The sequence below is a fragment of the Globicephala melas genome, chromosome 9 (assembly GCF_963455315.2).
Source record: "Globicephala melas chromosome 9, mGloMel1.2, whole genome shotgun sequence".
Taxonomy (NCBI): Eukaryota; Metazoa; Chordata; class Mammalia; order Artiodactyla; family Delphinidae; genus Globicephala; species Globicephala melas.
The window spans coordinates 7,214,669-7,234,285 of NC_083322.1; the positions used below are offsets into that span (position 1 = coordinate 7,214,669).

Below are 19,617 nucleotides of genomic sequence, written 5' to 3' on the forward strand. Positions count from 1 at the left end.
GAGACTGAGGAAGAAAAAGGCAGAAGATGAAGGGGAAAAACCACATCACTGTCCAAGCAAAAGGCTCAGAGCAGGAGGAATGAATGTTCGTGGCGAAACCCACCCAGCCAAGGGCACAATTTCATTATAGTTCTGAAATGTACCACACGGCCATGTAGAAAAGGCAAGAACACATTGGAAAATGTGATTACCAAAGGCTGGATAACCTTACAGTCTTTTATACATTTTGATACAGAACAGCACATTGGGTTCAAAATACAATACAGGTAATCTGACTTCATAATCATATGCTTTAAAAAGGTTCATCAATCTCTAACCACCAAATACCAAATGGTTAGTAATTGAAGGAAAGTACTACTATGGTGAAAGGCTATCAAAAACTTCTAATTTAACAAATCAAAGAACAGAATATGGGCTTATGAAGATTTCATCTTCACAATAGGTAAATGACTAAGCAAGAGCAAAACATCTTCAGGCACACGTCAACGCCAAAAACAATGAAACAATGACAGTGAAAGATTTAACTTATCAATAGAATCATTATTTCACTACCTTTTCTGTTTTTACATTCTTTTATAAATGCTCAGTATACATATAAAACATCTTACCTTCAGAAGATTTGTCAAGTAATTCTTCAAAAATTCTTTAAGCCGTTTGTACAATTCCAAGCCAACAAACTGAGCTCCCCCCGGCGTCTGCCCCTTTTTTGATTTAGAAGGAGGGACACCAGCCCCTCGAGCCTGGTTTGACTGGTGAACACTCGTGCAGTAGTTATAAACGTGACTTGGAGAAAAGTCAAGGAAATCAACAGGCATCATCAATGTCAACAGTGATTAATACGAACATATTTTCTTATAAGATACTTCAGTATCAATGTTTCCCATGTATCAACCAAAACCTGTTAAAGTTAGAGTGGAAAAAAGATCCCATTCACACACCAATAAAGCTAAGAGTCAGCCAGCCAAGGAGGATGGAACATCCTGGAGGAAGGTCACCAAGAAAACTCTGGACCTTCAAGATCGTCTAATGCCATTACCTTGTGGAAAACTGTCCTGAGAGTATATTAGAAGGTAAGAAAAGAACTGGCAAATGTACAAAGAAAAGGTTGCAAATGAAAAGAAAAAAAGCAACTACCTACTTCAGGGAAAACAACAAGCTATAACCATAGTCTATTATAATGCTTAGCTATGAATATTTCCAGAAGCATATGTCATAAATATAAAAATAACCAAAACTTTAAAATTATCTGTAAGTGGATTTAACCAAAGCTACCCTCTGAGAATGAAAAATGAAAAGCAGAAGACACGGCAGTGAAAGAGACGGAGTCCTCTATTACAACTGAAAGTCATGGACGCCTAAAGCTGGCCAATCAGGAAAGAGCAGGACCCAGGCACTACGGAGAGAGATGGAGATGTGGTCTCTCTTTTTTTATATAACCTTTAATACTATTTCAGTTTATCTGCATATTCTTTACGTGGATAAAATTAATAGAAAGACACCAATACTGATTCAGACAGAAAGAAAAATCATGAAACAGAATATTCTGGTGTATTTAAGAACTTGCTATATAAAAACTATTTCAAGTCAGCGGATAAAGATTATTGAATAAATGGCATTATAGGTGATTTCAAAAAAATTTCATATTCCAAAATATATTACAAACAGATTAAGAATTAAAATACACAAACTGAAACCATAAAACAAAGAATATACACACAAATACTTTCTTGATCTGAGGTTGGAGAAGGCCTTTCTAAGCAAAGTCATATAATCACTTCATCTGAAATTCTGTAACTATTTTAGTAAGAGATATCTTAAAGTTACTACCTTTAATAAATAAAGGTAATTTAAAACAATGTGAAAAAAATTAATCTCTAAAGAAACAAGGATTCCAACAGAAAATCCAAAAGCTAAAAGAAATACGTATTCGTAGCCAAAAACCTAAAAAACCCCTCAATCTCAGTGGTAATCAAAGAACTATGCCATAAAACACTGACTCATTTTATTAAATATTTCAAATATAGACAGAATCACAGATTATAATACACAACAAACTCTTGCAAACTCATGACCTAGTTTGGACAAATCTTATTACATTCCCATGCTTGTCTCATTCCATCCAAACCCCCCTCAACTTTTTAGGAAATGAAATGATACAGAGTATACCTGACACACTACGAACTCTTCCCTCATCGCACTCTTCCTCCCCCTTTCCCTAGGGGCAAATGTCCCCGTGATTTGGTGTCTAACATTCCTATGAATGTTTTATATTTTACTGTGTAACAATATATGAAATTATTTTGCATGTTTTCAAATTTTAGATTACACAAACTGTAACACGTTGTACATCTGCTTCTGCCAATTTGTTTCTGACAACATTTGAGATAGTTACAGCTGTATGTAATGTACTGTATAGTACAGACTTATGATTTATCCATTCTCTCGTTGCTAGACCCTGCTAACGATCTTTTGGCAGGTTCCAAATTTTGGCATGATTTTACTGTATTTTCTTTTAAATCTGACATTTCTAATCCACCTTGGTTAAAACTGTATATAACATGAAGAAAAGTGATTTTACATTTCTCTGCATAGAAAAGCAACGGTTCACAAACCACATATTAAATGGTCTTATCCTTTCCTGACTATATGTATTGCTACCTTCTAGATAACTGTCCATTTCAATAAACTTTTCAAGTACACTGCCCAGTTCAGTCTTCTTTTAAAAAATGCCTGCTAATTTTATTGTCCCCCTTTTAAAATATTTTTATTATTAATTTTGCCAGAGGCTTGTCTATTAGTCTTTTTAAGGAACCAGTTTGAGATTTATCCATTTTCATCACTGTACCTGTATTTCTACTGTTTCCAATCTACTTCTTTCTTTACGTTTGCTCTCTTTCTATAAATCCTCGTTTCGTTGCTTAGCTTTGTAATTTGTCCTCTTTGCTCTTTTTAATATAAGCATTAAAACCTACAGACTTTCTGGGCTTCCCTGGTGGCGCAGTGGTTAAGAATCCGCCTGCCAACGCAGGGGACGTGGGCTCGAGCTCTGGTCGGGTTACATCCCACATGCCACGAAGCAACTAAACCCATGTGCCACAACTACTGAGCCTGCGCTCTAGACCCCGCGAGCCACAACTACTGAAGCCCGCATGCCTAGAGTCCATGCTCCGCAACAAGAGAAGCCACTGCAATGAGGAGCCACGCACCGCAACGAAGAGTAGCCCCCACTCGCCGCAACTAGAGAGAGCCCCCGCGCAGCAACAAAGACCTGACGCAGCCAAAAATAAAAATAAAATAAATTTATTTAAAAAAAACCAAAAAATCCTACAGACCTTCTGCTCTACACCTCTGTGGCTACATCACCTAAGTCTGATATGTATTTTCCTTATTCAGTTATATTTTCTTTTTTCCATTGCTAGTTATCTTGATTATAAGAGTTTAGAATTTTTTAGATTTCCAAAGTGTTTTTTTTTAACCTTTAAAAAAACCCTTTAATTTCTTTTTAAAATTAATCAGAGAGTGTTATCTTTTGGATAGTTTCTTTAAAATATGATGAGTGGGCTTCCCTGGTGGCGCAGTGGTTGAGAATCTGCCTGCTAATGCAGGGGACACGGGTTCAAGCCCTGGTCTGGGAAAATCCCACATGCCACGGAGCAACCAGGCCCGTGAGCCACAACTACTGAGCCTGCGCGTCTGGAGCCTGTGGTCCTCAACAAGAGAGGCCGCGATAGTGAGAGGCCTGCGCACCGCGATGAAGAGTGGCCCCCGCTCGCCGCAACTAGACAAAGTCCTCGCACAGAAACGAAGACCCAACACAGCCAAAAAATAAATTAATTTAAAAAAAAAAGATGTTTAAAAAAATATATAATGAGACTTGTAGCCGAAGATGTAGTGATTTTTCTTTACATGTGCTTGAAAAAATGTCCACTCTCTAACTGCTGGACACATGGTTTGTTAAAGCAAGCTGGTCACTTTTGCTTTTCAGATGTTCTGTATTGCCAGTGATTTGTCTGTTTATTAACTACTGAGAAATTTTTATTAAAATCCTCCTAACCAGTTATGGGTTTGTCAATGAGTCTTATAATTCTCTAAAAAATCTGCCATATATTTTGAGGCCCTGTTAATAAGTTTACAAATTTAGAATTATATTCCTGATAACTTGTTCTTTTTTATCATTAGAAAGTAACCATGTTTTTTCTTAACAACAGGGCCTTAGAAAGCTATCGTATCTGATGTTAATATGGTTTTTCCTATATTTTGGTTAGAATTCATCTCAAATACCTGTATTCCACCTCTTTACTTTCAACTTTTATATCTCTATGTTTTGGTTTGTCTACTGTGAATCACCACAGTAAGATTCACTTTTAAAATAGAAATTGAGTCAGACAGTCTCTGATGGGCAGGTTTGGTTTTAGGATTATACTGTTTTCTACTGCTATCTCGATTAATTTCTACCACCTTATTTTGCATTTTCTCTTTTAATTTTTTTCTCTGTGCTTCTTGTTTTCTCCCCCTTTCTCTTATGTTGGATCGATAGTTTCCTTACTCCACTGTAGTACTTTTGTTATGCTGGAGTTACACATCTTATTCAAATTCTTGTAATGGTTCCCTTAAAATTTGGCATGCATATTTTGCTTTCACCAATTCTGGTAAATTCTTGGGTCATTTCCTCGTCAAACACTTCTGGTCCCCTTTCTATTTTCTCCTAGCTTCTCTGCTACATTTTCATGTCACCTCCTTATCTCAATTTATAACTTCAGTTACTTCCATCACTTTATCTTTGTTCAAACTTTCTAATTTTTCTTGATCTACCTACCACATCAAGTTAAGTAATTCTCTATCAGCTGTGTCAAATTTGCTACCTTTAATAATTTTATTTTACATTTGCAGATTTTCCCTATTTCTTTAAAAAGATGTCTTATTGTCCATAGTGTTTTGTTCCTTTATCTTCTTGACTCTTTTACACCACTAATTGTTTTTAATACACTTAGAAGTGCTCTCTAAAGACCTTTCTGTTTGAAGTTCTTGAGGCTCTAGTTCTGCTGTTTGTTCTATATGCTAACTTGTTCACGTGGACCGAGACGCTCCTCACTTTGTAACTTTGGGGTTTTTTAAAAACTCATTTTCAGTGGGGCTTTCACATTAATTTCCCAGCTTGGGGAAATCCCCCAGCAAGCTGGCAATACAAACTCAAAGACACCAGAGGTGACAAATTCTCAGGACGGATTCCCCCTCCACTCCCCTCGCATGCAGACCTTGGCTCAAACTACTTTCCTAGTGGCCCACCTGGGAGAGTGGGTCGATTATTTTGTTTTCCAGTTCAACCTTTTCACTAAAGATTTCCATGGAAACATCAGCTTCTTGGCGCAGGCTTTGCTCCTGTTCTGTGTGACCACTGCTTCCAGCCTACCCGCCTCTCACCCAGATCCTCGGGCAGCACAGAGTCTCACTTTGTATCTAGCACCCAGTTCGAGGTGTTTGGTTCTAGGGAATTTTTTAGGTTACCTACTTCAGCCTGACCTTTATTTCTCGGCAATATATTAATCTCTAGCTACTAAATTAACAAAGGTTTTAAAAACAAAACAAAACAAAACAGTCAAACCCAGTGATAGCCAAAGTGCAGGAACATGGGAGCATCTATCCATTGGAGGTCAGAGCACACACTGTTATATTTTTTTCTGGAATATAATTTGGAAATATTCAAAATTCAAGTGCATTCTTTTTGATATAGTAATTATACTCACAAGCATTTATCATAGTGAAATTATCATGGAAGTATACAAATACTTTAATTTAGCTATCAAACTATCACAGCATTGCTGAAGATGATAAAAAGAATTCTAACAACCTACTTGTCAAACATAATTAGTTAAATACACTGTTGGATTCACCTGAGGATACAATATGGCGCTTTTAATACTGTCAGAGAATATAGAGTGGTTATAAAAACTGCAATACATTTACCAAATTTCATCTAATCCAAGACTCTGGTCACAATATGTATCATTACTTTAAGTAACACTACGAAAATGCTGCCAATTAGAATCTGACACAGTGCGTTTAGATGGGATTTTTTTATACTGACTAAAAGATTAGTGGTTTAGACTTAAAAAGATTTATCACAACGTTCTTGTAAGCAAATAAAGAAAAGCTGAGAGCAGGCCACAGCCCATAGCCCACGGTGGGGTTTCTTTCTAATCTGCTCCCATCCTGAGCTTGGCTTGATATTAAAAGGTTTTGTTCTTTCCGGCCATACTCTTCAAAATGGTCCTTAATGGTTTGCAGGCTAAGAACAAGGGTGGGGGCGGGGCAGGTAACTCGGCACAGGTGCAGGTAATGAGCACCTGACCAACCAGGGAGCCATGCCGCCCACTAGGGGTGCACTCAGCCCGGGAGTCAAGGAACGTGGGACATGCATAGATCCATACAGAAAGACGTTGAAAAGATAAAAGTGTAAAGCACAACTTAGAAATGAGCATTTCAGTGTGGTTCCTTTGGACATGCAGATAAAGTTTATGTATCTGTCCAGACATTAATAGTCATTACTTTGGGAGAGCAGGGCTAGCAAGGGTTTTTAAAAACTTTTAACTACAGAATTCTTTCTTCTTCACAAAGTATTCTTTGTGCCCAGAACACACACTCTCACCCCACCATTACTTCCTTTCAGCCTCACCTCCTCAAAGAGGACCTGGAAACAATGCAAGGAACCCTGGGCCTCACAGAACAGACTAAACGGCAAAATTTTAATGGGGGGAAAAAAAAAAGCCCTTAAAAGCTCTTTTAAAATTTCTACCCACAGTTTAACATTCATTCCCAAATTAGCATCACACTCACCATTATCCAACCAGGCACGGAAAACATGAGACAGTGCTGACTAGAGACAGTAGTGGCTAGGAGCTGTCCTGCTTTATAAAACTTAGGTTTCCTTCTATCAACTTACATCTAAATTAGATGAAATAACGAAGAACTTATAATAAAAAGCAAGCGTGCTATGATCCACCCCTCCCAACCCACAGCAGCAACCGCTTTTAACTGTTTCTTGATTTAGTTCTTCTTTTTCAGGCAAATAGACACATCTTCAAATCATACGCCTGTATTGTCTTTTGACTAATTAATCTTCGCGTAAGTTATACTGAATTCCTGCCAACAGAAAACCTCTCTCGTGGCCACCCCCAACCCAATCCTGCCACGGCAGTGCCCATGTCACTGTGGAGCCTGCGGGAGTTGCCGCTGAAACTTCAGGTTCTACTTAAACTTTGGTTCTGCGATCAGTACCAACGTATCTAACCACGTTTCTGTGGGATAGTAACGATAAACTTGAAAAAGTGTAAAAAGAACTGTCTGAAGGCACCAGAGAGCAACCAAAAGGTGGCTTATACTGCAGAGTATCCTAGTCTTGGAAGAAGGGAACGGCACAACCCAAGCCTATAGACCTAAGAAAGGAAAATGAGACGCACTCAAGAGAAAAGCAACAGAGACCAACCTGGAGGTGACCTGTCTCCAAATTAGGAGACAAGGATTTTAAAGCAACTATTATAGCTATACTCAAGGACACAAAGAAAAACAGGCTCATAACAAATGAAAATTAATTGCAGTAAAAAACAAACTATGAAAAAAAAACCCAAATAAAAATTACAGAACTGAAATACATATTACCTAGAATAAGTTATTTAGTGGATGGGCTTGAGAGCAGAGTGGAAACGAAATAAGACTCATGAAGACAGACCAACAAAAATGATCAATTCTGAAGAAGAAAGAGGGAAAAAAAAAAAAAACTGCTGAAAACTAAAGGGGAGAAAAAATATTAAAAGCAGACTTGTAACATACGGCAAAAGAATATCACCACTACAAAGACCAAATGACAGTGGAATAACATCTTTAAGTGTTGAAAGAAAAAAAGAAACCTATCAACCCCAAAATTCTTTATCCAGTGAAAATATTCCTCAAAAAGGAAGGCAAAATAAAGGTAATTTCAAATAAAATAAAACTTAGAGACTTCACATAGTACAGACTTAAATTCTAGGTAGAGAGGAATTGGTATCAGGCTGAATCTTGGATCTTCAGAAAAGAATGAAGAGCATTAGAAGTAGTAGATATTTGGGCAAATATAAAAGACTATTTTTCTTAATTCTTTAAAATACAAAGAATGATTTAAAACTAAAATTTATAATATTGCCTTGTGGGTCTTAAAACTATTTAGATGTAATATAAAGGATGAGCTTGGGATAGTAAATGGAACACTGCAGTTACAAGGTTTTTCTATGTTTTCTGTGATGTCATTCAATATCAACTCTAAGCAGCATATTAAAAAAGAAATAAAAGGATACATATTGTACTCCCTAGAGCAATCACACACACACACACAGCAGAGGAATAGCTAAAAAAGCCAGCAGATATATTAAAATGCAATTCTGAAAAAATTCAAATAATCCAAAAGAAGAGAGGAAAGCAGGAACAGAGAAATTTTTTTACAGGGCAGAAAAAATAATAAGATGGTAGGCCTAAAAACCAACCTATTAATACTTATAATAAATGTCAGTAGACTGAAACCTACAGTCAAAAGGCAGAAATGATCAGAAGGGACAAAACAGCAAGACCTTTCAATATGCTGTTAAAGAGACACAATTTAGATATAAAGACACAGACTAATCGAAAGTAAATAGATGGAAAAAGATTATCATGCAAACACTAAGCATAAGAAGGCTGAAGACGCTACAACAGTATCAGACAAAACAGACTTCAACAAGACAAAGTATTACCAAAGACAAGAGGGACATTTCATAATAATAAAAGGACATAATCATAAATGTATGTTCTCCTAATAGCAGAGCTTCAAAATACATGAAGCAAAATATGACAGAGTAAAGGGAGAAAAAAACAATTCCACAATCATAGGATAAGATTAAAAATCCCTCTCTCAGCAACTAGACCACAGGCGGGGAAGGGGGGAAAGGAGTCATGACACAGACGACCTGATTGACACTATCAATCACCTTCACCTAATTCTATACCCAGTGGATGCTAGTGAACTGTCTCTCTCAAAGAAGAAAAGAAAAAAGCCCCAACTGTAGCCTCAGCAGCTATCTGTGGGGTAAGACTCCCTCCACGGCAGATTTCAAGCTACCAACATGACATTACTGACAGGGAGCTGGGGAGAGATGTGCATAATCATCTCCCACAAGCCAATAGGATCCTGACCCAGTCTACACCCAACAAATTCACATTCTTTTCAACAGTACATTGTACACTCACCAAATAGGCCGTTTTCTGGGCCATAACGGCCCTCAATACATTTTAAAGGACTGAACTCATATAGAGTTTATTCTCTGACCAAAATGGAATTAGAAATCTGCAACAATAAGCTACCCTGGAAAACCTCTAATATTTCTAACTAAACAACACACTTCTATAAAACCCAAGGGTCAAAGAACAAGACATAAATTATTTTGAACTAAATGATAATGAAAATACAACAAATCAAAATTTGTGGAATGAAGCTAAAAATCCTTACAAAGAAATTGGTACCTTCAAATACTTACACTAGAATAGGTGAAGATGACATTAAGATGACAATACTTCTTATTGTTAAGATGACAAATTGATCTACAGATTCAACACAATCCCTATCAGAAGAATCCCAGCTGACTTCTTCGTAGGAAGTGACAAGCTGATTCTAAAATTCATATGGAATTGCAGGGGACCCAAAACAATCTTGAAAAGGAGCAAAGTTGAAGCCCTTACACTTCATGATTTCAAAACTTACTACAAAATTACAGTAATCAAGACAGTGAGGTACTGGCATAGGATAGACACATATATCAATGGAACAGAATTGAGAATCTACATATAAACCCATGTCTCTGTGGACAACTAATTTTTGACAAGGGTGCCAAGACCATTCAATGGGGGGAAAAATGGTCTTTCAACAAATGGTGCTGGGACAACTATATAGTGACATGCAAATATATGAAGGGGTCCTTTACTTCACACCGTATATAAAAATTAACTGAAAATGGATCAAAGACTTAGAACTAAGAGCCAAAACTATAAAACTCTTAGAAGAAAACATAAAAATAAATCTTCATGACTTTGTACTTGGCAAGGGACTCATATATGACATCAAAAGCATGAGCAACCAAAGAAAAAAATGAACTGGATTTTATCAAAATTTAAGTTTTTCGTGTCAAAGAACACAATCAAGAAAACGAACAGACAATCCACAGACTGAGAGAAAACAATTTATCAATCATTTATCCGATAAACTATTTGAATATGTAAAAAACTCTCACAACTCAATAATAAAAAGACAATCCAATTAAAAAATGGGCAAAGGCTCTTAACAGACATTTCTCTGAAGAATGTATAAAAATTGCCAATAGATACATCATTAGTCATCAGGGAAATGCAAATCGAAACCATAATAAGACACCACTTCATACCCATTAGGATGGCTAGAATCAAAAAACTCAGATGGTAACAAGTGCTAGTCAGGATGTGGAGAAACTGGACCCCTCACACACTGCTGGTGGGAAAGTAAAACAGTATTATCATCCACTTTGGAAAACATTCTGGCAGTTTTGCAAATGGTTAAACATAGACCTACCATCTGACCTAGAAATTCCACGCCTAGGTATCTAACCAAGAAAAATAGAAGCATATCCATATAGAAACCTGTACAGAAGTGTTTACAGCAGCACTATTCATGATAGCTACAAAGTAGCTAACTGATGAATGGATAAACAAAATGTAATATCTATATCTACACAGTGGAATACTATTTGGCCATAAAAACAAATGAAGCAGTTATGTATGCCACCACATGGATGCGGCTTGAAAACACGGTAAAGTGGAAGCTGCCAGACACAGAACTAGTCTACTCAGTTCACTATAACACAATACCACAGACTGGGTGGCTTAAACAACAGAAGTTAATTTTCTCAGAGTTCTGGAGGCTAGAAGTGCGAGATCAAGGTGCCAGGGTTGGTTTTGGGTGAGGCCTCTCTTCCTGGCTTGCAGATGGCTGCCTTCTCCCTGTGTCCTTGGAGAGAGAGCTCTCTGGTATTTTTTCCTTTTCTTATAAGGACACCAATCCCATAGGATCAGGGCCCTACCTTACAACCTCATTTATGCTTATTTCCCTAAAGGTCCCATCTAAATACTATAAAACTGGGGTTAGGGCTTCAACATATGAATTTTGGGGGGCATACACTTCAGTCCACATATTATATGATTACATTACATAAAACGTTCAGAATAGACAGATCTATAGACCGAAAGTAGATGAGCATGGAGGCGGGGGACTAAGGGAGTAATAGCTAAAGGGTACAAGGTTTCTTTCTGAGATGATGAAGATGTTCTAAAATGTGTGATTGAATATATCTGTGAATATACTGAAAACCACTGAAATGTACATTTTAAATGGATGAATTGTATGGCATGTGAATTGTATCTCAATAAAACTGCTATTAAAAAATATTCAATGTAATCCCAATTGTAATCCAGAAACTAACAGAGTAGAAATTGACAAGCTGACAATAAAACTTATAGAGAAACGCAAAGGACCTAGAATAGTCAAAAATCTTGGGGTAGGAGAACAAAGTTGGAAGACCTATACTACCTGACTTCAAGAGTTTTCATACATACAGTAATTAAGAAATTACAGAAAAATGAAAACACCAACCAATAATCCCACATAAATATAGATGTAAACATATTGCACAAAATAGAAACAAATCAAATTAGTAGTATGTCATTCCTTTAGGATGGATACATATCAGTGAAACAGAATTCTAGAAACAGAACCTACTTATATTGTGACTTAGTTTTAACGAGGGCACCAAAGCAACACACTGGGGGAAACAAATGACGCTGGAATAACTGGAGAACCACATGGGGGAAAGATTAACCTCAAGCCCTACCTCACACCACACACAAAAGTTAACTCAAGATGCATCACAGACCTAAATGTAAAAGCCCAAACCATAAAGCCTCAAGAGGAAAACACAGTATCTTTGTCATCTAGGCAAAGGTTTCTTATAGGTCACAGAGGATGATACTTGTAAAAGAAAATAAAACAAATTAGGTTTCCTCAAAATAAAAACAACCTGCTCACTCAAAGACACCATTAAGAACAGGAATAGCAAGCCTCAAACTGGGAGAAAATAGTAGCAAGACATATCTTGATAATATGATGAAATGCTGGCATCCTAAATATATTAAGAACTCCTACAACTCAATAATAAAAAGGATATTAACCCAAAAGTTTAAAAAAAAAAAAAGTAAAAGACTCAGATGCTTTACAAAAGACCACATACAAATGGTCAACTAGCATATGAGAAGGACTCAACATCATTAATCACTAGGGAAATGCAAATTAAAACCAGGAGATACCACAACACTCCCACAAGAACGGCTGAAATTAAAGAGAATGACATTCCGAGCAGATGTTGGCAAAACTGTAGGACAACTAGAACTCAGAAACATTGCTCACATGAATTCAAAATGATACAACCACTTTGGAAAAATAGTTGGCTAGTTTCTTATAAAGTTAAACATACTATTACCATACATTCCAGCAATCCCACTGCTACGTGTCTGCCCAAGAGATATAAAAGATCTCCACTTAGATGTTCATAGTAGTTTTATTCATTACAGCCCAAAACTGGAAACAGCCCAGGTATCTGTCACTGGAAGAATGAATTAAGAAACTGTCATATTCATACAATGGAATATTACTCAGCAGAAAAAAAGGGGGGTAGGGAAACTACTGCTACTTATGATAACATGGCTAAATCTCAAAAATATTGAGTGAAAGCAGCCTTACATGAAGTGGTTCACACTTCCTTTGAACCACTTGGTACATACTTTCCTTTAGATGAACTTCTAGGACAGGCCAAACTAATCTATGGTGGTTACCTTGGGGGAGGCCAGGATTAACTGGGAAGCATTAAGGAACTTTCTGTGGGGATGATTATGCCCTGTAATTTGGTAGGGCTTTGGGTTACTTGGGCAAATGTGTTAGTCAAAACTTACCTACTGGAAACTATAAACAAGTATCAAACTCCAATGATGTAGATGCCTAAGCACTTAGGGAGAAGTGCATTGATGTCTACAGCTTACTCTGAAATGTAGGAAGTAAAATGGATGGATGGATATGGGAATTCAGGATAGACAGATACGTAATTAAGCAAGTTCAGTTAAATGGGTCTTCACTCTAAAATTCTTCTGACTTCTTTGTATGTTTGAAATTTTTTATAATAAAAGGTTGAGGGACTTCCCTGGTGGTGCAGTGGTTAAGAATCCGCCTGCCAAGGCAGGGACACGGGTTTGAGCCCTGGTCTGGGAAGATGCCACATGCCACGGAGCAACTAAGCTCGTGCGCCACAACTACTGAGCCCGCGTGCCTAGAGCCCGTGCTCCGCAACAAGAGAAGCTACCGCAGTGAGGAGCCCGCGCACCGCAACGAAGAGTAGCCCCCACTCGCCACAACTAGAGAAAGCCTGAGCAGCAACAAAAACCCAACGCAGCCAAAAAATAATAAATAAATAAATTTATCAAAAATAAATAAAAGGTTGAAAACTCCAAGACAGAAAATAACATATAACAACCTTCAAAACAAAACATAAAGAACACTTGAGCCTCTGATGTCATTTGCTAAAGACAATTAGACATGCTTTATTACCTAAAATCAAAAGCAAAGATACAAAACCAGTCATTCGTAAAACTGCTGAACAAATGCCTGTGTACCACTTTGGTCCTTTTATTAAGACTTACTGTAATAACGGTGCTCCCGGCTAATTACATTGTGACGGGCTAATCACTTAAGACAGGTGGTCAGACTCCAACTATTTCAATATTTGAGCCTGCTAAATTATGTTCATTTCCCTTAACTGTGCCTCTTCATAATGACAGGCTTAGGGCTTCTGATATGCCTTACATGCTACTCTTGGTAACTGAAGGCTGGGTTCCTTCCACTCAACACACTTATGGTCTTAATTCCAGCAGCAATTGCAACAGCTCCCCAGTCTTCTAGCTTCAGTTTAGACAGACTGCTCTCTAGACCCACTGGGCGACACTAACCCAGGAACTGCATCCTGTTCTCAAATTCAGTCCACAGGTTGTTGGATATCTCTTAATTCTCTGTGCACAGAAATTGTGGGATCGATCTTTTCTTCCTTTATTATCTTGGGCACTAGAGATATAGCACCTTCAGGTCTGGGAAGTTACTTTTCACTATTAAAAATATTATAAATTCAAAAAAATCTTCTTCCCCTGTTTTTCTCTAGAATTCCTAACAGTCAGATACTAGGCCTCCTGGGTGACTCCTGTCTCCAAAGCTACTTGTCCTTTTATTTTACTTTTTACTGTCCTTCTAGGTCTTCAGTTGTTCTTCTTTTTAAAATCTCAGTTACCATTTCAAATGTGAGTTCTTTTCTCACAGCATCCTGTTCCTAACTTACTGTCATAATGAGAAGCTTCTCATATCAGACAATGTTACTTTTTAAAACATATTCTTCTTTTCCCTGTATTATCAGTTTCTTCCTGTTCCCTTTTATTCTTTGTGTGTGTATTCTGTTCTTTCATACAACTATTAATCCTTAGTACTAATAACGATAAGGTACTAAAAAACTAACTGGAAACACCACTGGCCTGAGTGAGGCTGGTAGGCCACAGTTCTGAATGGCTCACCTTTCATGTCAATAAATGCATTTATTTTTCAGGGCTGTTCAATTTTTCCAGAGCACTGTTCTGTCTCTAGCATCAACACCAGTATTCTGAATATATGGAATTAGGGACCAATCACTCTAAAGGCCAACTTTCTATCATAGCCACTGTTGTTGCTTCCTATTCGTGACAACCTCTGCTAGGCCTCCTGTTCCCAAGTTTCTGCAGCGGTCCCATTCAACGTGTTCTACATAGAAGCAACAAATCTTCTGCTTGGGATGCAGACTCTTGACTACCATGTGTTCTATACCTGAGTAGAGGGAAATGACAGGCTTTCAATTTCACGGATTCTGAATCCATCCCTCACCTCCCAAGCACCGCCCAGTCTCACGCCTCCACCTTCTGCCAAACCGGAGCCTTCAGGTCCCAAGCTTCTCCAGTCCTGCAGGGCCAGCGGTGCTCTCCTCTGGGGATGTACCCTGTAAAGCGAGGCTTCCTATACCCTGGTGATCAGTACTGTGACTCTATCTGCTTTTCATTCTCTAAAAAAAAAACTGTTAAATTCTCATCTATGATGTCTGTTTTCTTCCATTCTTTGTCTTCATTGATTTAAAAATTATTTTACTATCATTTTAGTGATGTCACAAACGAGAAAGTCAAAACATAAATTTCATCTTCAACCAGAAGCCCAGAAATTTGCTCCTTTTGTTTCCTGTTTCTACCCTAGTTCAGAACTTACACAACACCACACTTGGATTACTAAAACCAAGTTGGTCTTTCTGTGCCTTTGATATCTTTCCTGTTTTAATCCCATCTGGTTTCCAGATTCATCCTCCTAAAGTCATTAGTTATCAAGTCATATATCCATCTCTATGGACCCACAACACTGTAAAACAAACAAACAAACTCATTTACCTGGTATTCAAGGTTCACCAGAATCTGGAGTCACTCTTTATTAAAGCCAGTTAAACTAACTTGGGTAGCCATTCTTACAGCATCTATTCAAGCTGACCAGCATCCTGTTCTCTCAAAGTGCTACTTCCCACTTTCACGTTCATCTTTCTCCCTCCAGCAAAACTCTGCAAGACTTTCATCCCTTTGTTTCTCCTTATCTATACTCATCCTTTGAGGCCCACTTAACCTCTACTAGTTCTTGAAACTTTCCAACCTTGGAAGTGTCAGAATCCTTCTCCCTCCTCCTCTGAGCATCCCCTCTGTACTACCCATCATAATATACTTCCTAATTCATGAAACGGGACCATCAAATATTCCGTCACACACACACATCCCCCACCACCCACTTCACTAGGGATTTGAGATAGCTTATGCGAAGACCTGAAACGTAATAGAAAAATAAAAAATACAAGCCCAAATAATATTTACAGAACACAAAAATAAGATAGGATACAAGACTTCCCTGGTGGTGCAGTGGTGAAGAATCCGCCTGCCAATGCAGGGGACACGGGTTCAAGCCCTGGTCTGGGAAGATCCCACATGCCGCAGAGCAACTAAGCCCGCGCGCTGCAACTACTGAGCCTGTGTTCTAGAGCCCGCGAGCCACAACTACTAAGCTCGTGTGCCACAACTACTGATTCCCACGCACCTAGAGCCCGTGCTCCGCAACAAGAGAAGCCATTGCAATGAGAAGCCCTCGCACCACAACGAAGAGTAGCCCTCACTCACTGCAACTAGAGAAAGCCCACGCGCAGCAACGAAGACCCAATGCAGCCAAAAATAAATAAATTTATTTAAAAAAAAAAAAAGACAGGGCACAAAATTATTGTGTCTATGTCAGCATCCTAAAACTTACTTAAATAACCATGCATTATTAGAAATGCACATAGTTCACATCTGGAGGACTACCTGCCAAAATTAATTCCAGTTTCAGAGTATTTATCTTCCGCATTTCTAATAGCATTTAAGTAACAGAACTAACTGTTAGGGCAATTCCTACTCCTGACTATAGTACAAATATTATCAAAGGAATCAAGGAAAAATGAATTTTCCTATTGTCTCTATAAAGACGTCTGTTTCCAGAGCACAGAAGAACAATTACAAGTGCTCAGATATAAGCTAAAAATGGTATCACGACGAGACCATTTCTCACACTCACGGGGAGGATTCAGAGAAAGTGCTCTGCAAAGACTGATGACCAGGGAACCATCACAGGTACATGTTTACTTACACTTGGGAAATGCTGTTAAAGGTTATTTCTAAGTTACATACAAACACTCGTTTTCTGTACGATGTATGTGTGTGTAGATAACACTCAGACAGATGTACCCAAGACAGCAGTGCAGGGACTTCCCGGGGGCTGAGAGACATGAACGACATGTGGATGGAAAGAACTCGTACTTTTCACTGTGTGTCCTTTTAAACCTCTAGATTTTACTACAGGATTATTTGTCTAAAAAACAAAAATTATTAAAAAGCCCCCAAATGGGTAGTTGCGCCTGACTGTGGAAGACTTCAGCCCGAAGCTGGGCTATGCCTCATAGAAGATGCTGGCCTGGGGGCCCATGCTGGCTGTTTTCCTGAAGAGGAAACTGACACAAAGTTTATCGGGAAGATACCAACCGGTGGATGCTTCTGACGGAGTCGTGAACGCCTTTCACAAAAGAACGGCACCAGCTGCGCTCTGAGCCCAGGCTGCGTCAGCAGAAAGGCGAGACCCACAGCCTCCCACCTAGATGGACCCACGGAGCTCTAATGATGTGCAATCTTCACTTTGTAGTGTTTTATCTTGGCTTTAAAATCAACTGTGTGGGGAAATGCTATCAGAAAAGGAAAAAGCAGACTCCTAATGTGTATCGGAAGCTACAGGGAGGGGACTTCCCTGGTGGTGCAGTGGTTAAGAATCCACCTGCCAATGCAGGGGACACGGGTTCGAGCCCTGGTCCGGGAAGATCCCACATGCCGTGGAGCAACCAAGCCCATGTGCCACAACTACTGGGCCTGTGCTCTAGAGCCCGCGAGCCACAACTACTGAGCCTGCATGCTTCAACTACTGAGCCCATACGCTGAGAGTCCGCGCTCCGCGACAAGAGAAGCCACTGTGATGAGAAGCCCGCGCACCGCAATGAAGAGTAGCCCCCGCTCGCCACAACTAGAGAAAGCCCGCGCGCAGCAACGAAGACCCAACGCAGCCAAAAATAAATAAATTAAAAAAATTTTTTTTAATTAAAAAAAAAAAGAAGCTGCAGGGAGAAGTCGTCTGTGCAGGGGACCGGCCCTCCACACACGTCACTGGTACGTCCCGCGTGTCACCTGGACGGGGAGGACCAGCCGGGCCTGAGGGGGGCTCTGGAAGGGGGGTGGCCCGCGATTGCTGGGGGTGGTTCATTCCACTGTGGGAAACCACCGACCTCAGGCTTCTGGCTGAAGAGCAGGGGCTTCTCCTGCAGGTCCCCGCCCCAAGCCCACCTGTACCACCCGCCCTTCCGACACGGGCAGCTGCGTGTCAACAAGGCATTGACTCTAAGTGATGACTGTAAAAACTCAGTAAATATGACTCAGATTTGAAAGTAAAATGGTCAGGTCTAAAATGATGTTTAAAGCAAAAACAAAATAGAATATGAAGAAAAGTTAAATATGGGAATTAAGAGGAAATAAGGGGAAAAAACCCTCAAGAGGTAAAAGTAAACTAAAAACCTAACAGGCAATTAAACAGAAGCTTCCTTCAGTAGTCAGCGGGTGGCTGTTTTACAGTACGTCAGCGAGAGCCTGACAAACCCCCGTATCTGACTTTTAAAACTTTGAGCTTGTTTTCAAAAGGTTCCCTGGAAGAGTTCCTTTGGCAACACGGCCAGAGGCGGGCAGTAAGTGGGACCCTAGGCAGACACCTGGGGTCTCTGCAGGCGGCCAGGATGGCACGGTGGCCTGGCAGCACTTGGTGTTCGAGAGCCGAGCCTGGTTCTGCCTCCGAAATGGGCCTACGACTCTTCCGTATCCTAGAACTGCTCCGTCATTTGCCAAAACACACTTCTTGCATGATTGGTTGCGACAAGTCACCGCGAAAGGGGTCGGGTGACATGCAGCCATCTCCCGCCGCTGTCATCCCAGGCGCTGCGTGTGACGACACGCTGTCCCAGCTGTGAGGCCAAGGGAGCCTGCAAACGCTTTAGGATAAGGCAGATGCCCCCACTGTCTGTTACCACACGGCACCAGGCCGTCTACATAAAGTCAACACATCTGGGGAATCAATTTGTGACTTTTAGTTACTACCAAACTCAAGGCATTTTCATTTTGTAAAAGACAAGTCAATTGAAGAAGCAAAACTAAACAGAACGGAACCACTTTCTACTACCACTTCTTCATCCAACTGAACTTAGTGGAAATTTAAGCAATTGCTTGTATGAAAATCATTTGGAAAGGCTCTGCACTAAAAGTTGTGTTGAAAATACTTCCTATCTTCGTGTCAACAAACGTCTCACCTGCAGCCAGTGGCAGGAGAGGCAGGCCTGCCTACCATCCCGCACTGTCGCCTGTAAAGTTATAAAAGAATCAAGTTCTCTCTAGGCTGTGGTAGGTATAGCGTTGAAAAGGAAAATCCCAGACGAAGCAAGTAAGTTCACATTTATTTCAAAGGCAGAGACTCCATGCAATGGACTGTGATTAACTATAAAATTTGTCTCAACAATGCTCAAAGTGCTCTAAGTATATTCACTATGAATCAGATTTAGAAGATAAAAGCTGAACATACCACATTTATACTAATAAACCAAAAAAGTTGCTTCTAGAGACAACTATGCAATATAATTATCATTTCTGTGGGTTCTCTCTCAAAGATAGATAAAATTTCTCAATCCCATAAACTATTTTAATAGTACGATGTCAGTAATGAAAGGTAGGGAGGATTTTGCAAGTAAGTATAATAACTAGGACCTATATTTGCATAAGGAAAACCAGCAAAAACGAAATAACTGTATTTTAAAATGCATGTTCTATACTGAA

The 19,617-nt window shown here is 39.2% G+C and overlaps 1 protein-coding gene across 3 annotated transcripts in view; it reads right to left on the reverse strand.

Annotated features, from left to right (window-relative positions):
• Positions 1–19,617, reverse strand: part of CUL1 (cullin 1) — a 106,597-nt gene that overhangs the window by 43,147 nt on the left and 43,833 nt on the right. For all 3 annotated transcript variants that reach the window (XM_060305180.2, XM_030854103.2, XM_030854102.3), the window contains exon 3: positions 609–783. In XM_060305180.2, coding sequence (XP_060161163.1) covers positions 609–783 — 175 coding nt within the window. The remainder of the gene's footprint in view (positions 1–608; positions 784–19,617) is intronic.